This window comes from Sebastes umbrosus, chromosome 4 (genome assembly GCF_015220745.1).
Source record: "Sebastes umbrosus isolate fSebUmb1 chromosome 4, fSebUmb1.pri, whole genome shotgun sequence".
Classification (NCBI taxonomy): Eukaryota; Metazoa; Chordata; class Actinopteri; order Perciformes; family Sebastidae; genus Sebastes; species Sebastes umbrosus.
The window spans coordinates 20,173,969-20,196,853 of NC_051272.1; the positions used below are offsets into that span (position 1 = coordinate 20,173,969).

At 42.5% G+C, this 22,885-nt stretch overlaps 1 protein-coding gene across 6 annotated transcripts in view; it reads right to left on the reverse strand.

The window, feature by feature from the left end:
* reln (reelin) overlaps positions 1-22,885 on the reverse strand; it is a 119,607-nt gene that overhangs the window by 41,886 nt on the left and 54,836 nt on the right. For all 6 annotated transcript variants that reach the window (XM_037766980.1, XM_037766982.1, XM_037766981.1 and 3 more), the window contains exons 4-14: positions 17,901-17,971; positions 8,787-8,819; positions 8,527-8,605; positions 8,289-8,385; positions 6,053-6,104; positions 4,782-4,890; positions 4,043-4,283; positions 3,597-3,742; positions 1,543-1,694; positions 1,276-1,391; positions 132-340 (exon numbers count right to left, since the gene is read on the reverse strand). In XM_037766980.1, coding sequence (XP_037622908.1) covers positions 132-340; positions 1,276-1,391; positions 1,543-1,694; positions 3,597-3,742; positions 4,043-4,283; positions 4,782-4,890; positions 6,053-6,104; positions 8,289-8,385; positions 8,527-8,605; positions 8,787-8,819; positions 17,901-17,971 — 1,305 coding nt within the window. The remainder of the gene's footprint in view (positions 1-131; positions 341-1,275; positions 1,392-1,542; positions 1,695-3,596; positions 3,743-4,042; positions 4,284-4,781; positions 4,891-6,052; positions 6,105-8,288; positions 8,386-8,526; positions 8,606-8,786; positions 8,820-17,900; positions 17,972-22,885) is intronic.

Genomic DNA, 22,885 nt, shown 5'->3' on the forward strand with positions numbered 1-22,885 from the left:
CTTGACACCAAAATAACTGAGTGAATCAAGGGTGTCTCACTTGGCGTGTGGAGGTCTCCTTTGTTGCTTAAAAAGCAGCGATATTTTCGCATAAAAGAGCTGCCTAACCTAGTTTTTAAAATGTGTCACACCTGTTGGCAGGCTGGTAGGAGCCACAGCCAAGGTTGATGGAGAACTGAGCCACGTGTGTGTGGGTGCCAGGCAGCACAGGGAGCAGCTGCATGAAGTCCACGGCCCATACATGGCGGTTGGCACCACCATGTGACCGCTGCTCCAGGCAGAACTGGGTGACTGGTGTTTGTAGCTCAGTGGGCACCGCCACCGATACCACCGCAGGAGTCTGAGATAGGAGAAACAGAGGATAGAATGAACAGATCAGACCAGAGGGAAGACACTAATTAGGAAATAGAGAAAACCCGCCAATTTTGGACAATCACAATACCCTAAAGCTCAAGATGATGTCTTTAAATTGCTTTATTTGTTTGACCAACAATCCAAAACCCAAAGATATTCAGTTTACTATCAAAGAAAAGGATGCAAATCCTCATAGATGAGAAGCTGGAAGTAAACATTCAGCATCTTTGCTTAAAAATAACATAAATGATGAATCAACTATCAAAATATCTGCAGATTATTAATCTATTAATCAACTAATACGCCTTAATACGCCTTCATGAGCTTTCAGATCTTCTACTGCTGGGTTTAACTATGCTCCAAAATGATGGAATACCCATCAAAAGCTATAAGAGATGTGGGCTCTGTGAACATTTTTAAACAACAGCTGAAAACGTATTTATTTAATTTGTCTTATAATTAATGTAATTCTAATTATTATTATTTAATCCTCTCATTTTATTATTTCTAATGGTCTGTTTTTATTTCACTTATATTGTTTTACATCTCCTGACTAATTTTATTACCCTTGTTCAAATGTGTTGCATTTTTCTTTTCTTTTGTAAAGCACTTTGAGCTACATCTAGTGTATGAAAAGTGCTCTATAAATGAAGTTATCATTATAATTATTAATCTGAACAACACTGTTGTTGTGATCTAGAGTATGTTGTCGAGAAACATGCTGCCACTTTAATAAAAGTTTGAACATATTACATGATAGGATAGTTGGACTAACGCTTCAATATAACTGTGACGGTATTAAAATCAATTTACTAGTATGCAGTAAAGTGATCACGTCAGGCTAAAATAACTATAAGGTTTTGATAGAGATTACATATTTATTTGTGTGTGAACATGTGTGTGAACATGTGTGTGTCTCACCCTGTAAGAAGAGTAAGGAAGGGTGTCGAGCGCCACACGTTCCCTCCTGCCTTCAGACCTTCCAAACAGGATCACATCGTTCTCATGAGACTCTCCTGGATCACAGTCGCCACCACCTGAACACAAACACACCTCATTATGTTTATGTAATATAAGATACATGTGGAAAAAGCATTGTTGAAGGCACCACAAAGAGCATGTACTGTACATAACAATGTATTGAGTAAATCTCCAAATACATGTATTATGGACGGCGGATATCCATACCCATGGTAAAGTAGAAGCGAAGGTTTCCATAAGACGTGGTGTCGAGGTAGGGGGTGCACACTCTCCTCCGGCCCTCTTTCTCAAACACTAGTGCTGAGCCTGACTCGATCTCTCCACACTGGGTCCCGTAGACAGCTCCCTCTATGTCCCAGCTGAGTAAAGAAAACACAGACAGGGAGGGCTGCTTTAGTAAGAAAATGCTATATATTTATTTATTCAAAATAACATGAAATTTATGTGGCAGTATTTCAACATTATTAATAAAAAAATAAGACAAGCCATTAAAGCAATCACACCACGAGATATATTACCCTTAAAAACTTTAATAATTCGTAGCTCATATTTTTCACAGTCAGATGGTTTATGGCCTGAATATAGATTAAAAATACAGTAACAACAATTAATTCTTGAAAGTAAGTTTAGTTAAAGAAGGAAAATAAGCCTGAAAATAACAACGTAATGTGTGCAATTTTAAACCCTTAACCTGAAGCAAAATATTAACCCCAATGAGACTTTATCGTCATAACAGCACACAAAAATCATAGGATGCAAACACTTGTGTTTATGGACTGCCTCTTTAACACAGCATCTCCCTCTGGAGTATTACTGAAGTCAGTAAACTGTTGCCATAATTCACACCTTGCCAGTAAACAAACACATAATGCCAGGAATAGAGCATAAATCACCTGGAAGAGGATTTACACGTACAGTACGGATACATATTTCTGCACAGTGGAGAGAGGATCCTCATTAGCACAGACAGAAGTTAACTCAGTGTGTCAGCCCTCTCCTGTGTTCCTCTACCTCCATCTCTTTCTCCCCCCTCTCCTTCCCCCCCCCCTGTTCTTCTTTATTTTCTGCCATGTGGCGTATAAGCTGGTGTGTTTCTGTCACAGCCAGTATTGGGTTAAATGACACTTAGTGGAGAGAGTAGCATTAAAACAAGCAAAAACTCTCACTGCCTACCCAACACATGTGTCAGCCCATGACGCCTGATGGGTGAGAGCTAGCATGCAGTGCGGCATGTTGGCATGCTGCAGGAAGGTGTGAGGGTGTGGGGCGGCCGGAGAAATACCCTCCTGTTTCAGATCCTTCTTCTGACAGGCCTGCTGCATGAGGCCTGTTAATTACTCTCTGGCAGTAACACTATCCATCATCTCTCCTCTTTTATCTCTCGGCCTCTTGCGGTGCCTCTCACAGTGTTTCCTTGCTGTCTGCTGTCCAGCGTGTGTTTGAAAGCATATGAGTGTGCGTGTGTCTCACTCTGAACAGATGGACTGCTGTCTCTGTAGCAGTCAGAGGCATGGCATTCACCTGTGTCAGCCCCCATGCTTGACTTAAACATGTACATCACGCTGCATGTCGCATCACTTGACATATGACAGGTGTCAAAGCATGTATAGAACATGTATACACACACAGGGAAATATCAGAGTACTGATATTCTACCAAAATAATCTCTCTCTGTTAACCCTCTCTTTCCCAGCTATTATGTGGGCGGGTGCTAAAATAAAATGTGTCATCCAAAACTAACCCTACATTCATTAAGGATACTGTTTTCTTGGGTTATTTTGGTTTTGATTTCAGTCTCAGCTTGTTCTCGGTTACTTTTAAAGTTGGCTCCGTTATATGTTTTGTTCTTTTAACAATATAAAAGACTATTGCCTCAGGTCTGGCAACCAAATACGGTTTGACTATATTAGCATCATGGCTGTGGATCAAACTCCCCCTCAGTATCAGGTCAGCCGAGTCAGAGCCACATTTTAAAAAGCTTTTAAAAACCTGTAAATCTGTATAGATTGGCATTTTAATAATGCAGTACTTCTGTGTTTTTTGTTGTTTGTAAATTTAGTTTTAAATGTCTAGTTTGACCTTTCTCTGTAATTGTTTTGTTGTATTTTATGGTGTTTTTATGTGCACTTGTGAAGCAATTTGTAACTGTGTTTTGACAGGTGCAATAGAAATAAAGATTACTTACTTATTGAAGATATATTTAGATAAAATTATCCAGTAAACAGAGTGGGGGAAGAAATGAGACCATGATCTAGACTTACTTCGAGGGTGGGCTTTCAAAGTCTTCCTCCCAGTAGCTCCTTCCCTCTTCACGATGAAGGTCAATGTCTCTGGTGGAGGCAAAGCTGTGGCCAACTCCCTCCCCACCATGGAAATACAGGGCATTGCCCTCCGATTGACAGGCATGCTGGCCAATAAGAACACAGGTGTTAACACATGCAACAGGTAACCACTTTTGCAAAGCAGTGTCTTAAAAAAACACTTGTCAATTGAAACACCTTTCATGTGGAAATGTTCTTCCCTTGCTCTAAGGCTGAAAGCACCTCATGATTATGGTATTTACTCTGCTTTAACATGCAGCGGAGCACAAGTTGAAAATCTGTCTTTCAAGCAACAGCAAGTTTCTTTATTCATCTGACTGGTCATTAGGCTTTCTATCATATTTCTTTGTGAATGAAATCCATGTGTAAAGTAGGAATCAGTGTACCTTGACGGTAGCTCCAGGGAAGAAGAGCCAGTTGGCAGTGTTTGGAGGGTCCAAGTTGTCCTCCATGAGGGGGGCTCTGTGGGCAGCATTGACCAGCAGGACGTTGTCAAGACCCCAGCAGGACTCGTAGCCTTCGGGGCCTTGGGGGGCCTCCTGAGACCAGCGGAGACGAACGCCATCAGCCTTGGAGCGATGCGGCAGGGGAAGCAGGTGGACGACGGTGCTGCTGTTGGTCGGGGCTCTAGAGGAGAAACATATAACATGAGGGTCTTGTGTGTGGTGTTTATGTAATTAAGTGTTACATGTTTATGCATTAAATAATCATCATTAACCATTAAAGTGAGGCTGAAATAGCCACATATGGAGAGACACTGAATGTCCGTATGGTGGAGTGAAACTGAGAGAGGAAAGCATGTTTCAGAATGAGTCCAAGTGAATTAGTAGTTGATTTATGAGTTGGTTTCTGTGTCTACACAAAAGCAAAACATGCACTTACTGCAGCTAAATATTGTAGTTAGAAGACTGTATCGTTACATTATGCCTGTCTGAGAGCTGACTAAACAGAGGGAGGCAGGGATAGAGGGATGAAAAACAGGGGGATCATAGAGAAACAAACAGGAGAGGAATGACAAATTGAGAGGGGGAGGTGTGAATGAGGCAAAAAGAGAGGGCGGGTGTTCATAACAGATGGAAGGACTGTGGGATGGATGAGGAAGGAGGAAGAAGAGGAGAGAGAGACCTGATCTTCTCCAGTGTGATCCAGTCATCTGAGGTGTTGCCGTTGCCACTTAGGCTGTATGACACAGTGATGCTGGGGTCTGAGTAACTGAACCGGCAGGAGCCTGAGCCTGGGGAATATAAACGCACACACAGGACAGACATATATGACAGTTAACACTCCTGTTGAGGGAACAGATTCAGAAAATGTTGGCTAGTTTCCTTTTTTTTCAACGCTTGAATTTTATCAACGGGGCAATGATCCTTAGTATGCCCTGAGGGGCAGCCAGGCCTAGCGTGGTGGCTTCTTCTGACTGATTGCTCCTACATTCCCCCCGTAGCCAAGTGGAAAATGATGTCTAAATGGTGTCATTGTGGAACTATGTGATCAGCAGCTTAACAGGGCTGAGAGGAGTTAGGAGGGGTTAGGCAGAGGTGATGGGAGGAGCTGATATAGGACCAAAGCCAACTGCAGTACAGCGAGATAATGTTAGTACATGTTGTGTCCATAATCTTATGCAGTTCTGCTTTACAAGTTTGTGTGGGATCAGACTATTTTTGCGCCTTTAAAATGCGGGTTTATGTGGGTGCTGTGGGAGCTGGCGGGGTCAGAGGTTGCTAATGGACGTAGCAGGCTAACCCCCACGTCCCCACCTGTCCCCTGACGATGTGCAGCGTCCACGTCCTGCAGCGCTGCTCCATCCCATCCCCACTGAACACAGCCGTGCATTAACCTGCAACCACTGCTCTACTGAACTGCTCCATACACAACCCTACTGCATCACAAATTCATATTAATGACCTGTAAATGAGAGCGCAGCCAGACAGAACGAGAGATGGGAGAAAGAAAGAGTCATGCAGGACAGGATGGGGGTCGAGAGGGGTTGTCGTTACGGTATGTACTCTTATTTCCTCCCAGTCACGTTCCCATGAGAACTGGTGGATGCATGTAATGGACATGAAAAATACAACACCTCTAAAAACTCTGCCATGGCCTTCTGGGTGTCTTTCCAGAGTATTGTAAATCATTCATTATTGTGATAGGAGAGGCAGAGAAAGAGAAAGAAACACCGAAATATACTGTGTACCAGTTGGCTTACTGACATGTAACAGAACAAAACATGTCTACTTGAGGATGACAATGGGACCTTTTTTCCTGGCTGCAAAACACTGTTGCACACAGGGGCTAAGATATTTGAACAGGGTTGAAAAGGTCTCATACATAAGCCTGTTACTGTATACAAAATCTGTCTTTTGTATTGTTTGCAATGCGTGTAGAGATTTAATACTCACCCAGGGCAAACTGCAGGACTGAGGCTGTGGTAGTGTTGAGAGGTACGGTGGTCTGAGGAAGATACACAAGGCAGTTTAGGATATCATCCTCAAAGAATCAAAATCACAAATCAATATGATTTGCTGCACTCAAATGTTTTTAACTTAACACCAAGCTGAAAAAAAGCTTTGTTTCACTGATGTTTTCAGTATTAAGTCTTGCACGTGTAACCACATCTAACAATGACGTGAAGTGCTAAAATACTCATTTCTGACTCATTCCTGTAGCACTCTATACATTTCCACATCACTGCAGAAAGGTGACTTCAGAACTTCAACCACTGGAGATGAGTAAAACATATATAAAACACAAATGGGCTATATGTTATCTATAGAGATAGTGGGAGAGAGTTCGTGCAAGAGAAGCAAATGATTGGCTGTGTCTACATGAATGCATGCCCTCATTGTTGATGATGTGGTATTTGAGACTATCTGTTTGTGTGTAAACGTTTCTGTGTTTCTGGATGTGCAAGCTTGTGGCACTTGACAGAAGAGCTGCCAGGCAGCGACATCAAACATCTGGAACGGTGACAGACAAAGCAACTGTTTATCAGTGAAGTAAATAGAATCATGAGGCACTAAACACGTCTCTGCTGCTGACTGGCTTTCATCTCTTACAGCAGAATAAACAGGCGGAAATCAACTTTGTAAAGACAGAAAACGGGCATGAAATGGCTTGATAAGCAATTATGAGTTGGCATAATTTGTGTGTGTATGTGCCAAGGCAGTGTCAGGCAGTATCTTGATACTACTATACTTTACTGTAAAATGAACATGATATGATCTTCAGTCCTTTGTGCTTCTTCTGGTTTCATTTTCATTTTTAATTGTAACATAATGTATGCCAATCTTAAAGGTGCTAAATGCGAGATTGGGAGCATTTCTATTGCCTCCACAGGACTCAACACGGCGATGGCTGAGCCGGCGGCTCGCAGCTAATAGAGCTAACAGTGTTAACCTGGGGGGGAACCAAAGGGTGGATGCAACGCTTCCGCAACGGCCCCGATGGTCGGGGCTGCATTATCAGCTGTAACCGCCAAATGAGAGCAGTGCAGAGCAACGGCCATGAGCTGGCCAGTGGGGCACGCTCACATACACAAACATGCAACATAACCGGCTGACACAAATAATGAAATTAAACAAACAAATCATGAGACACATAAAGTTTCTCGTGTAAATGTACAAGAAGAAGAAGTGATATCAGTTCTTCTATTTCCACACATTTTAAGCATCTCCATGTTTGCTTTTAGTTGTTTTTTGTCAGCCCGTTCTCATTCCCAGGGTGTCACATACCAAGGCTTTGTCACGGCTGTTTGTGTGTGATACCGCCACACAAGGCACCCTTAAGCGGCAGTATGAAACGCACCAGGTTTCAAATGAACTACAATGTAAACTTATCCGCAGCAACAGTAAACGCTCAGGGAAAGTTCTGTGGTGGTGACGTAGTTTAAAACGCAAAAGAGACACACAGTGGGTCCAACAAACACAGGGCTTTCATCCAGGAGACAGCTGTTCATGTCCCGTATGATAAGTTTTACTTTCACTTCACAATCAGCTGTTTGTTTGTCTCCCGTGTTCACGTCAGGTCACATTTTCACTGTACAAATGTAGTAGTTTTAAGCACAACCATGTTGTTTTTTCCTAAACTTAAGCAAGTGTTTTTGTTTAGTTCACAACGTTAAGCATGTGGTCTGACAAAGTCACGCTCAGGGGTCTGACAAAGCGTTAATATGTGACGAGTTGCAATGAGAATGTGTTGTTTTTGTTTGAGGTAGGGCCACATGGTCGGATACATTTGGGCATGTTTAGTCATGCCGAGCCTAACACATGTAAACAGACCAAACACATGTGTGGTTTTGTTTCATCTAAGCTTGCTTTTGCTAACTAGATGCACATAAATATTTAGGATTTCTTACTTATATTTTAGCTATTCATTTCCAATAGCTAGATTAGGCCTGGCAAATCCCCAGCCCTTTACCACAATCGCCTTCTTTGTTATAACGGCACATTAGTGTAGACGTTTGTGGACAGTTTATAGAGATGCAGATGTTTGAACATGGGATTCTACTGTGGTGACAGCCAGTGAGCTGTAATTTACTGTAGTTGTGGTTGTGGCTACAGAGTGGTTGCCTTGGATGTATGGTCAATGGGCTGTAAAATGTACAGCGGTGGCGGTGTGGTCAAACATGGCAGTTACCAGCTCTCGTTCTCCGAAGGGCTCGCAGAAAGTGACCGCTCTGCCATGCATCAGTACACCACACTGCTCTCCGACCTCACAGTTACTACACTCAGACCTGAGGAGAGGAGAGGAGAGGAGAGGAGAGGAGAGGAAACAGAGGTTTAACAAAAGCAAAAAGCATCAATGAAGAGCACCAAAGATTTAGAAAGTGATTGCACCCTACGATTACAAGAGGAGTCGTAACCTTTTCACCTACCAGATGCTCGGGTCCAGCTCTCCTTGGAGGTTGGAGTCAAAGTCGTCACGCAGCACAGCGTGTTTGCCATGGAGCTCCACTACACAAACACACACACACACACACACACACACGCACACACACAGACACACACACCATATGCTCACAGTTAGACACAGTCTGTTTGATACCATGTATTTTCATGTCGTACGGTAATTACCTGTGTGATTATATTATCAAAAAGAAAAGAAATGACAGCGTGCAATGAAATGCAGACTTACCAAGACTAGGTCTCAATGGAGACTCGGTTGGAGCTGAATCAGACAGAGAAGAACAGAGTAAATATTGTGAGTTATTCAGTGGCAACATCTTGTATGTACAGGTGTAGTCTGATGATGTCTGTCTGATGCCAGTCGTGGGCCTAATTTGCAGGTAGTTAGTTTTCGTTGACAGATAAAGAGCTGTAGAAGTGCCAGTATGAACCTTCATGTTTATATGCAAACAAAAGTAAATGAACAGACTACACCGACTTTTCCTATCGGTGCAGTTTTGCATTGTTATGATTGCATGGAAAAAGTGTGTATTAGTCAGTAAGCGCAGGGAAAAGGGCCCATTCTTAAATCATCTCTGAGTGAAACAAACTTTCTGTGTGTGTCCTGGCCGGCCACGGCTGCAGTCTCCTGGCTGCTGCTGTTAATTCCTTTCAGTAATGAAAGGCCGGGCGGCCATGATTAACGGTTCAATGCCAATTAACCGCCATCCACCCCAGAGGCGCCTGTGTGCTGTAATCTGTGGCCACTGCCGAGCGAACACTCAACCGTCAATCTCTCCCAGGGGATACACAGCTCTGAGAGGAGGAGGGAGGTGAATGGAGGGGGGTAGTGAGTGTTAAGACTTAATGAGTCAAAACAATCACTGAGGACACTTTATAGAATACAGTCTGCATCAAGGTTACTTTTTAATTGGTTTTTATTTTATTTTAGATTTGACTTTTCAATTTCATTTTAGTTTAGTTAGTTTTCAGAGTGCGTTTGCTAGTTTTAGTTTAGTTTCAGTTTTTTCAGAAAGGTTTGATTTTAGTTTTACAGTAGTTTGTTTTAGTTAGGGCCAGCTATTATGTCTGAGAAGTATGTAGCTACATACAGATACAAAATACATGGTTGGAGAACTGTGTATGAATGGCCTTAATGTTTAATGTTTAATCTTTGCAATACTTTAGTGAAGCAATTGCAGCAAAGCACCATCTCCTGGGATGTCAAGTCTGTTCAGTTTCTGTGGTTCAATGTCACGAGAGTTGACGGAAATTCATGTTGTCTCCATTTTTCGGTAGTGATATCCATCCATCCATTATCTGTAACCGCTTGTCCTACTCAGGGTCAGCTAACATTGGGCGAAGGGCAGGGTAGGTCAGGACAGGTCGCCAGACTATCACAGGGCTGACAACCATTCACACTCACATTCATACCTATGGGCAATTTAGAGTCAACAATTAAACCTAACCTGTCTTTGGACTGTGGGAGGAAGCCAGAGAACCCGGAGAAAACCCACGTTAACACATGCTAATACATGCAATCTCCACAAAGCAGGGCCACAAGCCGGGTTTGAACCTGCAACCCTCTTGCCATAGTTGTGTGCCGCTCCGGTAGTCATATATTATAGCTAAAAAACTGAAAAGAATTTATGTTCATTGTCATTTTATCCATTTTTTTAACCTGCCAATATGTTAAAGGATATAGTTTTTATTTAGTTTCAGTTTACTAAAAATATTTTTCACTGCATAATTCCGTTTTAGTTTACCATAATAACCCTGGTCTGCATCCACATTTTAGAAAAATACCGTAAAGTTGCAGAGTATGTGTGCCAGAAACGATAGAGGAGCTAGTACAGAGTGAGCTTTAAAACTTAATGAATCAAACTGATGACATTTTGATTGATTCGTTTGGTACAAACTGTGCTTTATTAGCTGGTGCAAAAAGAAAAGAGACGGGCAAGGTGTGACAAGTAACGTAGTCTGGTGGATGTCATTTCCTAAAGTCAGATATGCACCAGGAGAGAATCGAACTCCAGAACTTCCCTGTTGTATATTCAGATAAGATTCAGCCATTGAGATCATGAAGTAAAATGTAATTTGCACACCTTTGTTATAACTTGCTAAGCAAAATTTCCAGAGTTTACGTTGCTCGCCCGTATTAGAGAATTTGAGTTAACCTTGTTTCATGATCAGTCACTGTTAAGTGGCACAGTGGCTTTAACCTCAGTGAAAAAGTCACCCTTCATTCCCTTTGAGCTTCTTCACTCTACTCTGGTAAGTGGAGTTTATTTTAAAAGACAGCCTTACTTCAGACAGAAGAGAAGGATAATCTGCCACAGTATTCTCCATCCAGGATGAGCCTGCCCACCTGATAAAACACACTGAGATAACACAGTGAGGACTCAATCCAAAGTTTCGTTTCAAGTTATTTAAGACTTTCTTTCAAACGTTACAGCAGTTCTAAAATTTCCTCTGAGAGAGGAGCTTACATTAGAGAAAGCCCACCTCATAAACAACGGAAACCTGAATCAAGAGAGGGAGGGATTATCAAAAAAAGATTTCTTACTATCGTAATGGCTCTGCTTGGAGATGTCTTTACGCGGAGCTCAAGCCTAACTTATGTCAGCTGCCCTAATTTCTTCCCATTGGATCCAAATGCCGGGCACTTAGAAATGGATTTACTATTCACAGATTGCTGGTAAAGTTTCGTGCTGACTGCAGAAGTTGGAGTCTTAGAGGCCTGTGTGACAGAGCTGGGCGGTTCAGTGGCTGCTGCTCCGGTGGGCCCAGATGCTCAGCTCCATGGCTGGAGCTCGGGCTCAGCGATGAAGCCCATTAAAAGCAGATCAAAGGCCCTTCTTCCTCCTACTCTGTCTTTCTCTCTCTCTCTTCCTCACCCGCTAATCCTCCAATGTCTGCTGATTCAAAACATGTTTAGAGGAGCTATCAATCCCAGCATGTGCAACTCTCACATGTTTCTTGCACCTTATTAACATTCCTATTAAACCATAATAAAAAATGCAGTTGTGTGCTCAGTTAACATGTATTCAACCTGAGAAGAGCATGTACTAAAAACCCGATTCCTGGTAATCCACCCTCTCAAACTGACATAGAGTAATAAATGCTTGGTTGGTATTCTGCTCTCTCTTAAACAAACCCGTCTAAATCGCTTTCAGTCTTTCTAGAGAGGCCATTTGGCTGGAGAAAGGCCCAAAAGATTTTTTTTTTTGGGTGGATAATCCCTTCAAGCTTCCAAAAAAGGGCCTCATTTACAGTTTTCTTTCTCCATGCTTCATCACGCTCTCCTGCTGTCTCTCTCGCTCTCCTTCTATCACAATCTCTCCCTCCTGCCCACCCCTCCATCCGTCTCTCTCTCTCTCTGCCTAACCCTCTGCGCATCGGGAGCAGACAGTGGCGCTCATTTCACTTGGATTAATCCCCTCTCACTTTCTTAAAGACTTCAATTACTGCCTCCTCTATTTGCGGCTCATCTCTGCTAATGCCTGTATCTCCCTGGCCAGGGCTTATACTCACAAGCATGCAGACGCACACACATAGACGCAGACGGCTTTTCCTTCCACAGCTGACCCAACCCTCTCTGCTTTTTCATGCACACATATGCACACATACGGTATAAACAGGAGCAACGAAAAGGAGGGGATTCTCAATAAACTACGCTGGGACTAAAATGGGTTGGGTGCTGATGAGCAGGGTTGGGGTGATCCGAGGGGGGACTAAATGAGCATAAGCTTTGGCAGACTCAGACATCTCGGCACAAAGAGCGCAGGGCACAAGTCATGTTAAATCTTCTCCCCCTCTTCCAGCTCTAATCTCCTCTCCCTCCTCTCTTTCTCCCCAACCCTGTAAACTCTTCCAATCTCCCTTGTTCTCCTCTCGTTTGCTCTTTTCCCCCCTTCGTCTGACTCACATCCTTGACGACGCGAACCGCGTTTGAAGTCGAGTTCCTCCCGTCTAACTGGCGGTTGCAATTACTGACTCACCAGGGCGCAGGATGCTGTTGTTTTTCCTTTTTACAATGACTAGAAAGAAATGGTTCTCCAAAGTCAGATTGCAGCCACTTCACTCCACTCAGCGAAAACCAGGGGCCTTTGTGTGGGCTTCAATTGGCATCATTACAATAATCATAGGTGAGTGCAGAGGAGACCAGCAAAGAAGAAAGACTCACTACTATTTTCCAATATCTATGTTACCTTTTCTAGCTGTGTTTCTAAATAAAGCTGGAATCCAAGGTAGAGACATATTTTTCTTCACAATAGTGCGAATTAAGGAGTCGAACCAAGAGTCTCAAAACACGAGGACAGGCTTATTTTACATTCAACTTTTGCTCTTTGGCAAACATCTCCTGGCTGTCGATGTGTTGGAAATGGGGGTGTAACACAATGCACATTTTTCCACATATCACCCCTCGCTTGCTGAAGTTGGGTAATTAAGGTAATTCCGGCAAAAATTACACAAACAAAAAAGCAAAAGAGGAAAAATCTTAACTGCAGAAGAGCAGAAAAGAAGACTGGGAGGAGAGAAAGGAGTAAAACTGGAGAAAAGAGGGCAGTCAGGATGCAAGAGGGGAAGAGATATAGACTAGATAGCGAGGTCTCAAGGTTTCTAGCTGGTGAACGATGACGGATGGCAGGCGAGCCGGCGTTCAGCCAGGCGAGCAGGCTGGCTGGCAGACTGGGTGGGTGGCGGGCGAGGAGGTGGGAGAGGGGAGGCCACCCGTCCCTCCTCTGTTGCGCTGTGATCAGGCGTCCCTCAGGGAGCAGTGGCCTCTTTGAGTTATATGTCCCTTTAATAATCCATCTGGGGTGCAGTGCACTCGGCCAGGCCCATAAAGACCTGATTTATTCCCTCTGTGGAAATGAGAGGAGCTGGGCAGAACGCAGGGACTGCTGGCCCTGCTGTCAGGAGATAGAGCTGATGGACGGCCTGCAGCGCCATTGAACACCCACAACCACTCCACCCTCGAGCATGGAGCACCCTCTCCTAGCCCACCCCTACCTCTCCTCATTCTCCGCCCTGGCTCCTCTCATATGGGCTTAATAAGTCTTTTTATGGTCGCTCAGTAGGAGCGGAAATGTACTTCTGTTTCATCCGCCAGCCTGTCTGTTCGCATACTTCCAGTCGTTTAAAACTCTGGCGGTAATTTGCATTTTGCCGCATCATGCTTTAAAGCATCTCCAGGAGCCTGTCCAAACAATTTGGCAATGTGCTGATTGGTGCCACGAACTACTCCATAGTGCTGTGCATTTCATTCGGTTGCAGCACCATTTGTCAGACACCCATTAGTTTTGTCTTCTGAATCCGAAAGTAAGAACAAAATATGGGTATTTTTCGGTGCTGGTTGTTGAATAAAGTAATGGGGTGTCGATCAGAGCAAACTGGGAGGAACTGAATGAAGGAATGGGGGAAAGAAGGGTGCTGGCACAGCAGAAAGGAGCTGCGAGAGTACAGGGAGGAGCAGTGTGTCTGGCAGCCCTGTCTCCTGAAAATTATGTTCCCATACATGTAAATTGCATTCCCAATTACGTTCGGAGGGAAACGTGTTTTTGTCGCAGATTTCGTTTGTCTTTTACGTATCAGAAATATCTTTGTCTCTGCGGACGGCCACAGCGAGTGACGTAGTATAACGAGTGACATGCAGAGCAGATGATGTAGTATATCAAGCGAATTGTGAATGAAAATATGTTGAATAAAAACAGGTATAACAAGGAAGAAAGTGCACTACTGGCGGGCAGGAGGGCAGGTGGATGGGTCCAACAAATAACAGACTTTCTCCGAGGAGATCGGTGTTAGTGTCCTCTGTGAAACGTAGTCATGTCTTGCGTTTTTGTTTTGTTTTTAAGTCATTTTAAGCCAAACCATGATGTTTTCTTTTAATAAATCTATCCAAGTAGTTTTGTTGTGTTTCCATTTACAATGTTAATCACATGTTTAAAACTGTGATCGTAATCCGGGAGGAAATACGTTTCCCTAAAAACGTATTTTGGTTATGCAGTAGTAGTTGTATGGGAACGTAATTTGTGGGAGTCAGGGTTGGTCTGGGACCAGGCATCCCCCAACACTGCTAGACAGATAAAATGCAGCTGTTGCTTATGTCTGAGGAGGCTTTTAGGGGCACCAGAGTGGAAACATTACAACATCACCTGTCTCTGTGAACTTGCAGGGAAGTTTTCTGTTACTGAGAAGCAAAGTGCTGCATGTCAGATGTACCTCAGTGAGTGAAAGGCTTATACCTCTCCTCTTCTTTCTTTATCCTTAAATCTCTTATTTACATTAGAATTTATATCTCTTTATCATGCTAAGCTCAAATTCACACTCCAATGTCACCTTCTATTTCTATCTCGCTGGCTAATCTGCCCAGTTGTTCTTAAAGTCCTCACCCCGGCTGATCACCCCTGATTGCCTTCTTATTTGAGCAGCCTGCCCTCTGTTTCTCTCCCTCCATCGCTTCCTTTCTCTGTTCCTCCTTCCCTCCCGCTCCTCCATGGATCATAACCCTGCTTTAGATAGCTTTCATTTCTGCAGCTCTTCAAAGCTCAAGTCTTAAGCATATGAACTTCTGAAGTGGCTTGAGCTGGCCCCGTATCTTTTCTTCCACTTTGAATGCTAATGCCTAGATTTGAAGTAACTTTGCTCAAAGCAGCTTGCACTCTCTTTGCCACTCTGCGGCTGAATTTGGGACGGTAGCTTATTTGATCCTGCCGGAAGGGAAAAGTCTACAGGCCTCTGCCTCACCCGTTGGAAAGTCAGACTTTGCTGAGGGAACTAAGACAATAAACATGATTTCTGTATAGTTTTTCACCATAGCAGTTTCTTCTGAGTCAGTATCTGCGCACTTCTCTACTCAGTTATACAGTTTTGGCTGCAGCACAGCACAGTTTGTTTAATGTCAAAGTCATTTTCGAGTTTCATTTTTATGTCAAGAGCCCTGCACATTCCAGTTTCATGATTTTTGTAATCTGCACAGCTCTTTTGAAGTTGCAGGTTTTGGTTTGGAAAGAGGAAGAGGAGCTGACTACGGTGAGTTAGATCAGCGGAGCGGAGAGAAATGATGTTTGTCTCCGTTCGGACAATTCACCAGAGACCAGAAATGATCAGACCCATTTCTGTTTCCTCCTCTCCTCTCATCTCTCCTCTGTCCTATCGCCTTCTGTTGCCCACGGCATGTTCATTTCTAATTTGTAATTCAGATTTGCTGGCGTAGCTCAGCGACAGAAAAAGCATTGCGTTATTGGCCGTCAAAGGAATTAGCCTACAACAAAGTCGGCCACCCGCTCACATCTACTCTTTCCCCACTTTTCTGTTGTTAATGATGTTAAATCACCCCACTACCTCTCTCTAACACTCAAATCACCTGCAATTTATGACCTTCAAGTTTCTCATTACTGTTATCTCTTCATCCCACCATCTTTGTCCTTCTATCCTCCCATCTGTCCTTCAACAATTAGACAGAAATTGTCATTACTGACACAAGTAATTTATAGCTTTACATTCTTCAACTTTCGCTCCTATGTATCCCTTACCACTGTCACCACTGTCTCTCCCACCTGTTCTACCTCTCATACCTGTACATCTTCTCTACAGATACATTTTTTTAGATTACCTCACTGTTCAGGCTGTTCTCATACACCGTTCATGGCTATATACTGTACCTATGAAAAGTGACGCACTGTAATTCGCATATCCCATGAAATCAATTGGTATGTAATCCACATAATTGTGAACCAGGAAGTATAAAGAGCAATAAACGCTGTGTGGGAGGAGGTCGGGTTGGATGGGTGGGTTAAAAAACACAGGACTTTCACCCAGGAGGCCCGTGTTGTCAACGTTGATTTATTTGTCACGTAACTTCCGTACTTAAGTTAAGCCACTTCTGGAGTTACTTTAACTCAAACCACAACCTTTTTGTTGCCTAAACCTAACCAAGTTGATCTTTTATTTATTTTTTTATTAAAAGATAAATAGCAGTGTGTGTATCAACTCGCTGTCAGAGAAAAGAGAGCGCAGAAAGCGCAGCTGGTACCCGTGTATCAATACTGTGGAAAATGGGTATTGAAACCGTTGGCGGAATAAATATTACTGATACTGAAATATTCAGTATCGCTATGTATCGATACTTTGATGTTTTTGACATCACTGGCCTAAACCTAACCAAGTTTTTTCCTGTGAAGATGGAACTTTATTTTGAAAATACAGTATGCATGTAAAGAGTGGAAATTGAAACGTGTTGCTGGATATTCGTAGGAAAACTAACAAAAAATGAGGAATAACTTTTCGTAAGATATCATACGAACTGTTGTATGAGGTTAGTGTCTCTGTCTGCTCCCATTCACAACTTGTCCCCTCCAAGGCCTTGTAAGGTCTAAATCTCTGCTTTCCAGCTTGTCTGCTGTGAGTAGTTGTGCGTTAGTGTGATACTGCACGGCCTTGGCACTCAACAACTAAGTGACTGTTGCTGGCTGCAGATATTTAATGTGCAGAAGGAGAAGACTGGGGCAGTGTGTCAGCGGTGGTGAGAGGATGAGCTCTCGGGCAAGGAGACAGAGGAGAAGAGCCTTGTCGCTCGCTCTCTGTCTCTCTTCCAGGCCTGACTGAGGGCTCCGTGCCCCGTCTTCTCCAAGTGGCATTGAGCCATGAAGTTGAGCACTCAGTCCTCAGAGACTCGCCACAGAAGTTGTTTTTTTCTAATAAAAAATAAGTATATCTTAAAGCTGAAATGTTGTTGTTTTCTCCCCCGAAACAGTTAGCGAAAAGACCCCAGCAGCGGTTAGTGTACGTCTCCACTTTCGGCATTAAAGTCACATTTGATCTACAAGGAGGAGTTCTCGAGTGAGGAGGAGGCTTCTTTCCTGTAAACAAGCAATTATACACACTCAGCATGCAGAGTGGGACTGCACTGTCTGTCAATAGCTACTTAAGGCTGTCACAGAAAGTGGATGTAAGAAGTGTCGGCCATAAAGCGTAAATCTCCGGCAGAGAGAGAGAGAGAGAGGGGAAAAAAAAGCTGAGTTTAGCATAAGCTGAAATTAAGCTGGCAATATAGGACATCCAAATATCTCTGGCTCTGGCTGCATCATTAGGCAGAAAGAGCGCCAGGAAGTGCTGCAATGCCACTGTCATGAAGAAGCAGCATATCAACCATATTGTGTCATCCATATTCTGACAATCTGTGCATATGATGGGCAGTAATGGGAAGTGAGAAGGGGGTACGGTATGTATATATGTCGGTGCACATGTGTGCTTCAACATGTATGTCTATTCACGTGTGAATATCTGCCTGCGAGTGCAGTATATGCACATGATTCTGTCATAAAGGGTGGGGGGAGATGATGATGATGCTACTCACCTCCTTGCTCACAAAGCTGTTGGGCCAGAGCATCCTTGAAAAGTATCTGTCCTCGATGTGTTGCTGTGGCTCTGAGAGAAAGATAGAGAGAAAAGAGAAGGAGAAAAAGAGCATTAACGCAAAAAAACACTTAGGAGAAAGTTAACTGATATGTCCTTAATATATGAAGATCAATCCAGCACAGATGGCATCATTTCACACGAAACAAACAGAATGTGTTCAAGCATCCTCCATAAAAGAGGACATTTTCTGAAGTTCATTATGATGTGACTTTGATGTAAAAACAACAAGAAAAACAAGCTTATCTGACGCTACATTTACACATGTGGGATATGATAAATAGACACACACATACACCGTCTTATCACTCATCTCACTGTGTAAGTCAGTAACTGGTGAGCAATGTTGGAGGTCCTGTTACTATGACTGCACAGAGGACAATTGTCATCTTATTATCCGAGTATTGACAGGTATATTTCTTCAACAACGTCATTTTTGTGCTCATATGGTATAAAATAGAGTGTGGGTTATCATATATCTTCCAATATCCTCAGTTCTCTGCTCTAACATACTGCACTCTTGCATGCCAGTGTAAATCTAACTGGATGTTGCGTGCTGAATGTATGGAATGTAATATGAATTTCCTATCCGGTGGCCATGAAATGCATTATTCATTTAAAAATGGAGAGATCTTTTAAAGTCTAAGAGGGTGAAATGGCATGTGCAGTGGGATCTTTTACAGCACAGACACTGAGACATGCTCTACTGTACTGTAGCCGTGCAGAAAGAGATCTGCTCTCATTTGCAATAGCAGAATTATATAGATGCACACTAATGAAGCTGATCTCAAGTACTGAACTGTCATCCCTACCAATTATAATAACAACAACAACCACAATAATACTAATAATAAAAATAATACAGCAGTTGTTATGTATACAGTCTCCAGTCTGTATTTATATAAGGGGTGTAAGAAATTATGGAAAATATCAAGCATCGTGATATTATGTTTTGTGATTCTGTATCGATTCTCAAAAACACTGTGCGATTTTTAATTAAGAGTTTACATCCAAAGATTGTTACAGGACTGTGATAAATGCAAATGCAGATCCCACTGTTCTGATTCAACTCTGATTTATGCATCTGGTAGTGTGTTCCTTATTCTATGAGTTTTCGTAAAAATTAGATTTTAAAAAAATCTCAATATATCGCATGGCTTACAGTATCGCAATACAGCAATATATTGAATCGTAACCCCTGTATCATGATACGTATCTTGCCAATACACAGCCCTCATGAATGTGTATAATGTATATGTAAAAACAGTGGATAATAGTTAGAGAATAAAGTGTGAAAGACATAAAAATATAATCTCATATCTTGGACACAGGGGGAAGGTGGAAAGAGTATGGAAGAAGCTGCAATTTCAGAGAGACCTTGAAATGAGTTATCGGAAAAAAAAAATGAAAAAAAAGTTTTACAGCCCCAGAGCTCCTTCTAGTCGGTGGCAGCAGCAAAATGGGTTGTGTAGTGGCCCCATGAAGGAAAGTTCTGTGCAAGGGGAGACAAAACTACATTTTTTAGATGGCTAGTAAAAGCTGTATTACACCACTCCGACAGTATAACCTGCATTTTCCCCACATAATGCACAGAGGGAAACAATTGGAACGAGATTGAGGTCAAAAACATAAAGAGGATAAATTTCGCAGACATGACGTGTTTCCTCGCTGACTGCTTGCAGTATTGTCCATCAAGGAGAGGAGAGCAGCAGGAGAGCAAAATTCTCATGTCGTAATTTGGCTTTTAGCTATTAATTATGAACATCATCTGTGGCTTGTAAATCTGAGCGGGCTCACACTAAAGGACACACTGACACAGAACTATGTGCGCCACCCACATACAGTGAGAAAGTCCCTTCGAGGAGCACTTTGTGGAAATAAAAGGCCTCATTTCTCAGCCTCTGCCATGTAAGGACACACTTGTGTGCCTCACACTGTTGTCTCAGTGTTCAGGGTGTTCCCAGGATCCAGAAACATTACACAACATTTCCTTTTTATCAAAGTCAAACCAATAAAGTAGAGCTCTGAGTAACGTCTCAGTGATTTCAAATTCACTGTACGTCAAGCTCTATTGAGGCGATCCAGACAGTTATGCCTGTACAGTACTGTATGCGTGTGCTGTGCCACACCCGTTACATGCAGATGAGAGGATTAAAAATAAGCAAAAAATGACACAATATACTGAATCATTCCATTTTGCAGACCTTCTCTTGCTTCGTTCCTCTTTCCTTCTCTAAGGTCCCATGTGGATTTTGCCCCGCACCTATCAACTCTACCCCACCCAGGCCCACCGTGCAGACTCAGGCCTTTTATGGGTGCCAAGGCATTTACACGTTCATCTCAGCTCATGAATAATGAACAGGCCCCTCATCAATTAGTAAAGAGCTCTTGTGGCTTTGCAGGGCTGGGGAGAAAACACACTTAATTACACTCATATTTCAGAATTGGGTGGAAACTAATTTGAGTTTGGTATTTATGAATAAAATATGGCGCGTAACGAAACAGCGGGTGGGAATGTAGGAACAAGGCCCTTAAATATTTACTAAACACAGTCTCAGCTCAAGTTCACTAAACAGATTATGTTAAGTGCCAGGGGACATGGGGCTCTATCAAAGAGCACATTCAACCTAACACACATCTTTTACATACACATCTGTGACAGTAAGAGTTACCAAATGATGCAAATACTCCACAGTAAAGGTCAGTGCAAAAGTATGATCAACAAAATGTACTTAAAGTGTCAAAAGTTAAAGTACTTATTATGCAACAGGATGGCCCCTGTCGAAGTTATATTATTATATAATACATTTTTGGATTCTCATTACTGATGCATGAACGTGTAAGTGACGTTTTAGTGCTGTAGTTGGTTACGACGTACATCATAATTTACATGGAGGCTCCGTACACAAAGTCAAAGTAGAGGGGGAGAAAAAAAGTGATCTCTCAAATACATAATGCAACAATATCAGCTCTTTGTGTCAGATACAAGACAGGCTGACCGAGAGGAAAATAAATCATTCACTGTTACTTTAACTTGTTTACCGATTTGGTGTTCTCTCTTCCAGATAATCCAGCCGTGTAACTATCTATTCATGAAATTAAATTGCACACTTTAGGATCCTCCTTACCCCGGGAATATGCACAAACATTAATGGTTTGTGATAGTGGCATTTAACAATGTAACGGGACATGTAACAGAAATAATCCTGGCCAGTCGTACTGTAAGCCAGAACAGCGCATCGCCTATTGCAAATAAATAGAATATATTCCAACGATGTAATCTATGAAATCAAACTTCAGGATATTCTCTTACGAATGATTAAAATCAGAGTGACAAAAAATTATTTATTAAAAAGGCATATGGAAAAGTAGTCGATTAGGCTGCTGCAGAAGTAAAGAAGATATATCGTTATTATATCGGTCTTTGAAAATCCACTATCGGTTTCCCTCTAAAATCTAAAATCTTAATTTGAAAAGCAACTGATAAATGTAGTGGAGTAAAAAGAATCCTCAAGAAAAAGTACAACGACAAAAGTACAGTATTTCAGTGAATGCACTTTGTTACATTATATCACTACGATGTGAAAGCTGTGTCGTGTTTTTGACGGAGGTCTTTTTAAAATGCATTTATGCAGAAATGTCTTTGAAACTTCCAGAAGCACTTGTCTGTTTCTAATGATGTTGTTTTCTTTCTCTCCAATAAATACAAAGGCATCTACTAAACAATGACAGAAGAGATCAATTCAGTGGGGAAGAGTCTTTTTCCTTTAAAAGTGTGTGTTTGAGTGGTCTGTGTGACTTAATAACGTGTATGTCATTAAAGCAGTAGCCAGGAGAGGGCATTTAGTCTGAGCCGGAGAGTGTGTGATCGGCGCAGCGCGACGCCAGCGTCTGTCCTGCCGTCACACTCCGGCGGTTCCTCAGCGTGTGTCTCTCATTACCGTCTCCAGTCTGGGAGCCACACACACACACACACACACACACATGAAGAACAGCACTGATACACACAAAACATTTATTGAACATCTAAATGTTAATTTGACTTTCTTTGGGGGGAAAAAAGCAATTAAGGGCCTAAACGTGTTGACAATTTTTTTCTCTTCTCTCCTCTACTCTGATTCAAACGAGGCATCATTCATCTTGTGAAAATAAGTGTCATCCTCTCCCCTCTCATTAGTCTGGAGGAGCAAATCTAAGAGATGGGAAGGAGAGAGGGATCGAGGAAGATGAAGGGAAAGAGGAGGATTGAGTGAGAAATATGGATAAATGGAGGGGGGTTGGGATTTGGTCAGTGGAGATAGAGATGGGGGTTAGATGGCCTTGTCTTTCAAAGTCCACAATCTGCTGTCAAATAGCGAGGCATACGAGTAAAGGCAGAGATCCAGTCCACACACACACACACCCACACACACACAAACACACACACACTCCAAGCCACATAGCTTTAACATGTATGCAGATGGACAGGCTGTCACTCAAAGAGCTCCCAAAAGGGCCTGGAGTGGGTAATTACCAAGCATGTCTTCCATGTTAGATTACATGTTGCTGTCGGCCATAAGTATCCCTCAGGAGCCAGCTTGACAGCTCCCTGCTAACCACACACACACACACACACACACACACACACACACACACAGCGGGGAACACTGACGGCAGATTTACCCTAAAGCCATATACATGCAGTTAAATATAGCGACTGCTATCTTAAAGACATGAATATGCACTGAATACTGACCACACAAACAAACGTTTGTAACAGTTTTTGCTAGGGCTGTCAATTTGTTTTAAAATATTTAATCACTATCAATCACATGATTAACCATAGTTAATCATGAATCGCAAATTAATCGCACATTTTTTTTATCTGTTTAAAATGTACCTTAAAGGGAGATTTGTCAAGTATTTAATACTCTTATCAACATGGGA